At 42.1% G+C, this 5,129-nt stretch overlaps 1 protein-coding gene across 1 annotated transcript; it reads right to left on the reverse strand.

Moving 5' to 3' along the window:
• Positions 1-85: 85 nt before the first annotated feature.
• On the reverse strand, positions 86-3,075 carry LOC110528427 (zinc finger protein 569-like). The gene is made up of 2 exons (XM_021610480.2): positions 2,694-3,075; positions 86-2,000 (listed from the first exon to the last, which is right to left on the reverse strand). The coding sequence occupies exons 1-2, from the start codon at positions 2,884-2,886 to the stop codon at positions 1,099-1,101; spliced, it is 1,095 nt and encodes a 364-aa protein (XP_021466155.2). The 5' UTR covers positions 2,887-3,075; the 3' UTR covers positions 86-1,098.
• Positions 3,076-5,129: the final 2,054 nt, after the last annotated feature.

Consider the following 5,129-nt stretch of genomic DNA (forward strand, 5'->3'; position numbering starts at 1 on the left):
AAGTCTCAATTGTCTCAAGACTCAATTGTCCCGTCTCCTCCCCTTCATCTACACTGATTGAAGTGGATTTAGCAAGTGACGTCATTTAATGGATCATAGCTTTCACCTGGATTCACCAGATTAGTCAGTCATGGAAAGAGCAAGTGTTCTTAATGTTTTGTAGATTCAGTGTATATGTATACTCCGGACTCCGACATTGCTCGTCCTAATATTTCTTAATTCCATTTGTTTCATTTTTAGATTTGTATGAATTGTTAGATATCACTGCACTGTTGGAGCTACGAACACAAGCATTTCACTACACCTGCAATAACATCTCTTTTTTTACACCAGCAACAGGTGTGGTTGACATAGCCCAATCCACTAATTTAAAAGGGTGTCCACATACTTTTGTATATATAGTGTATTTAAAGACAAAACATAACCTATTAGGGTGTGGTATTTAGGCTAACTGCATTTATGTAATCCTGAGATACTATGCCTTCTGCAGACATTTGAAAAACTTTCAAAAAATATATATTTTTTTGATTTTGATCAATAAAACTTTCAGATTCTGTAACATCCATACGTTGTTACATTCTTTTGAAAATTATACTTTTTTGTGATCGAAATGGCAATCCATGTTTTGACCTCACTCAGACTTTTGCTAATATGTTCAATTTCCTGTAACATCCAGAACAGAGGGTGTGTAACATCCAGAACAGAGGGTGTGTAACATCCAGAACACTTCTTATTTGCCCAACATGTCAATATTTACAAGTTGACTTTTAGGGGGTAAACACTCCCCCCAAGGGGTACTAGAGACACACACATCAAAAGTTGAATTTACATTTTGTTTGTCCATTCTGTGAGACATATAAATTGTGATTTTGCGTGCAAATAATGCTAGAATTGCCAAATAACTACTAGGTTCTGAAAAACTTATTACAGTATATACATTTGTGCCATGCCCAGAAGGGTTATGAAACATCAGTGTTTTACAATGGAAAGGTCCTCCTACAAGGGAGAGTACCATTTTGCCCCAGCAGCACTGTCATGTTTATCCCTCTGGGTTCATTCTCCTCCTCAGTTCTTACAAGTGAAGCATTTACCACAAAGTCAGCAACGTGGTTTCTCTCCTGTGTGATGTCTTCGCTGGTGCCATTTTAGATGACTTGCTGATCTGAAGCATTCTACACACATGGGGCACTTATATGGTCTCTCATCTGTGTGAGTCCTCATATGAACGGTCAGGTTTCTCATCCGGCTGAAGCATTTGCTACATTCTTTGCACTGATATGGTTTCTCCCCCGTGTGAGTTCTCATATGCTCAGTCAGGTGTCCCATCCGGCTGAAGCATTTGCCACATACATTGCAGCAATATGGTTTCTCCCCAGTGTGAATTCTCTGATGAGTTTTTAAAATGCTAATTTTCAGAAAGCATTTCCTGCAGACGGGACACCTGTGTGGTCTCTCCCCTGAGTGAGCCGCCCTCAATGGAACTTTCAACTCACTGGCTTCCCTGGTCTTAATAGAGCTTTGTACTTTATTTGTCCATGTTGTCTTTGATTTGAGTGGCTGTAACCCTGACATTAGCCCTATACTGTCCCTTTCACTGTTCCCGATATGAGCTGCAGAACAGTCGGAATTTACTGGAGAGAGGGGCTGTAATTCATTGTTTGCTTCAGATCTTCCATAGCCCTCTCCATCCGGTTCCGTTTTGATCTCTTCAGTTGTTTTGGTGGGTAGAGCGTCCCTCTCTCTGTGCTCCACAGTTTGGGTTTGGGGATGATGTGAGGGCTGGGGAGAAAATAGAGGAGAGAATATGACCTCTTTGATATCAGACTCCAGCCCCTGAAGCTGCTCTTCCTCCTGACTGGTCCCAAAATCCTCCTGTTCCTCTTTAATCTGAGTGGGCTCTGGGTCCTCCTGGTCCAGACTGGGGCCCCACTCCTGCTCACAGTGCTGCTTCTCAGCAAGAACCTCCTCTTCAGGGACAAGGAGCGTGAGCTGCGGGGGGTCTGAGAGGGTTGGATAAAAAAAATTAGTAGTCAATCAGTTGATTGGCAGGCCTGGCTGGTTCAATCACATTGATTGAGCTAGCTTGCAGCGTCTTTATTCACTACGAACTATCCAATCATAGACACTAACTGCTTCAGCGACTATTGACGACAGTATGTTCTGATCTGACATGGGGAGTTTTGCTAAGAGCCCCGATGCTTGCATTAATACGCATCACTTTCGGTACGATTTTGGAAACATATTTCATATCAGCGAGAAATAATTTTCTACAAACAAGGTTCAATTACACACCTTTTATCGGGTTAGGTTCCCACAAGACCATATGTCCATGTTACAGCACTCGTTTACGGAAAACAGACAGAAGACAGAGTAGATTACCTGTGCTATTAGCTGTCTGCGAACCCCTGTGTTAATGGAAGACGGACGCCACAAACATGTCACTGAAAATGTCTGCTGCAACTGTTAAAACCGGGTAAAAGTGTACAGTGTGTGTATTTTTCATTTGTTAAATTATTTTGATGTGATATTAAAATAAGGAGATTTATGTTTATAGAACATGCCGCAATTGAGAATCGATTCATTTTTACATGGAGTATTTGGCTGTTTTGGCTTCGAGTGCCAACACAGAACTTGTAAATTCCTTACGGAGTAAAGTTGGGTTCCTTTAGTCCACTATTGGACTAACTACTAACCTGCTTTCTGTAGCTTTATGTCGGGTTGGAAAACCAAATCCAGCAGCTTCCGTAAACGTTCAATCTCCTCCTTCGAACGGGAGATTTCTTCCTGGTACTCTGCTATGGTATTTTCCACAGCCCCAAATATCTCAACAGCCACCGCTGTTAACCGCTCGTTTAGATAATCCTGCAACAGCTGCATTTTAGACATTTTCAAGGAAACGTTTAGGCTATTTTGTAGCTAACGCGGTGCTTGTGAACGCTAGCAAGCAACAACCATTTCCCCTTGGTTCAAGATTGAAGATACTTTCCCCTTTCATCTGTAGCCTTTTATCATTTATATTTGTTCAGCTCCTGCATCACTACTATTATGCTAGCGACACTAACAACGACGTCAGTTTACTATGGTAATGAGGAAACCTTCAAAATAAAACATTGCAAGGTGGATAACGTAACAAATAACACATTTTAAAAAGTAGATTAGATTTTTTTCTCACTTATAAGCAAATACAAGAAGGAATTTATGAGAAAAAAAGTTTTTAAACATATTATTTTAAGACCACCATTGACAATACAATGTTCAGGCTTGCATGTTGAAAATATTGGGCTTTATAGTGATTTCTATTTTATTTGTGCCGATCTAAAAGTGGGGTTGGCGGTACTCAGAGTCTGTAGAATATACAAGGAACAATAATACAAACAACAACATGCAACAATTTCTAAGATTTTACAGTTCACATAAGGAAATCAGTCTGGATTTCACAATACTGGAAATACAGATATGCATCTGTTGGTCACTTAAAAAAAGGTTGGGGTGTGGATCAGAATACCAGTCAGTATCTGGAGTGACCACCATTTGCCTCATGCAGTGACACATCTCCTTCAAATAGAGTTGATCAGGCAAATGATTGTGGCCTGTGGAATCTTGTTCCACTCCTCTTAAATGGCTATGCAACGTTGCTGGATATTGGTGGGAACTGAAACACGCTGGGTGACATATCTGGTGAGAATGCAGGCCAAGGAAAAACTGGGACATTTTCAGCTTCCAGGAATTGTGTACAGATCCTTGCTGCATGGGGCTGTGCATTATCATGCTGAAACATGATGTGATGGCGGCGGATGACTGGCACAACAATGTCCTGTGTGGCTCCGTTAGTAGAGCATGGCACTTACGAAGCCAGGGTTGTGGGTTCAACTCCGCTCTGGATAAGAGCATCTGCTGAATGACTAAAATGTATAGGTATCTCTGTTTATTCTAATTGCCATCAATAAAATGCAATTGTGTTAGTTGTCAGTAGCTTATGCCAACCAATACCATAACTCCACCATCACTATGGGGCACAATGTTGACATCAGCAAACTGCTCTCCCATACACACTGTCTGTAATTTGCCCAGTACAATTGAAACTGGAATTTATCCAAGAAGAGTACACTTCTCCAGCATGTCAGTGTCCATCAAAGGTGAGCATTTGCCCACTGAAGTCAGTTACAGTGTCAAACTGCAGTCAGGCCAAGACCCGGTGAGGATGACGAGCACGCAGATGAGCTACCCTGAGACAGTTTGTGCAGAAATTCTTTGGTTGTTCAAATCCACAGTTTCATCAGCTGTCCGTGTGGCTGGTCTCAGACAATCCCGCAGATGAAGAATCCGGATGTGGAGGTCCTGGGCTGCTGTGGTTACATGTGGTATGCGGATGTAAAGCCGGTTGGACGTACTGCCAAATTCTCTAAAACCATGTTGGAGGCAGCTTATGGTGGAGAAATTAACATTCAATTCTCTGGCAACTGCTCTGGTGGACATTCCTGCAGTCAGCATGGCAATTGCACACTCCCTCAAAACTTGAGACATCTGTGGCCTTTTATTGTCTCCAGGACAAGGTGCATCTGTGTAATGATCATTCTGTTTAATCAGCTTTTTGATATAACACAACTGTCAGGTGGATGGATTGTCTTGGCAAAGGAGAAATACTAATTAACAGGGATGTAAACAATTTTGTGCACAACATTTGACACAAATAAGCCTTTTGTGCGTATGGAGAATGTCTGGGATCTTTTATTTCAGCTCATGAAACATGGGACCAACATGTATTCAAGACCCCTTGACTTTCCCCCCATTTTGTTACGTTACAGCCTTATTCTAAAATGGATTTTTAAAAATTCCCTCATCAATCTATACACAATACCCCATAATGACAAAGCAAAAACAGGACGACTCTTTGCAAGTTGTACGCCGACTCATGGGTCTCCCGGTCACAGTCGGCTGTGACACCGCCTGGGATCGAACCCAGTGCTGTAGTGATGCCTCATTAGACCACTGTGCCACTCAGGAAGCCCTTACCCAGTACTTGGATGGGGAGTGTTGCTGCACAGCTATATTCAGGTCTATCCAGAGATGTTCGATCGGGTTCAAGTCCGGACTCTGGCTGGGCCACTCAAAGACATTCAGGGATCTGT

Source organism: Oncorhynchus mykiss, chromosome 7 (genome assembly GCF_013265735.2).
Source record: "Oncorhynchus mykiss isolate Arlee chromosome 7, USDA_OmykA_1.1, whole genome shotgun sequence".
NCBI lineage: Eukaryota > Metazoa > Chordata > Actinopteri > Salmoniformes > Salmonidae > Oncorhynchus > Oncorhynchus mykiss.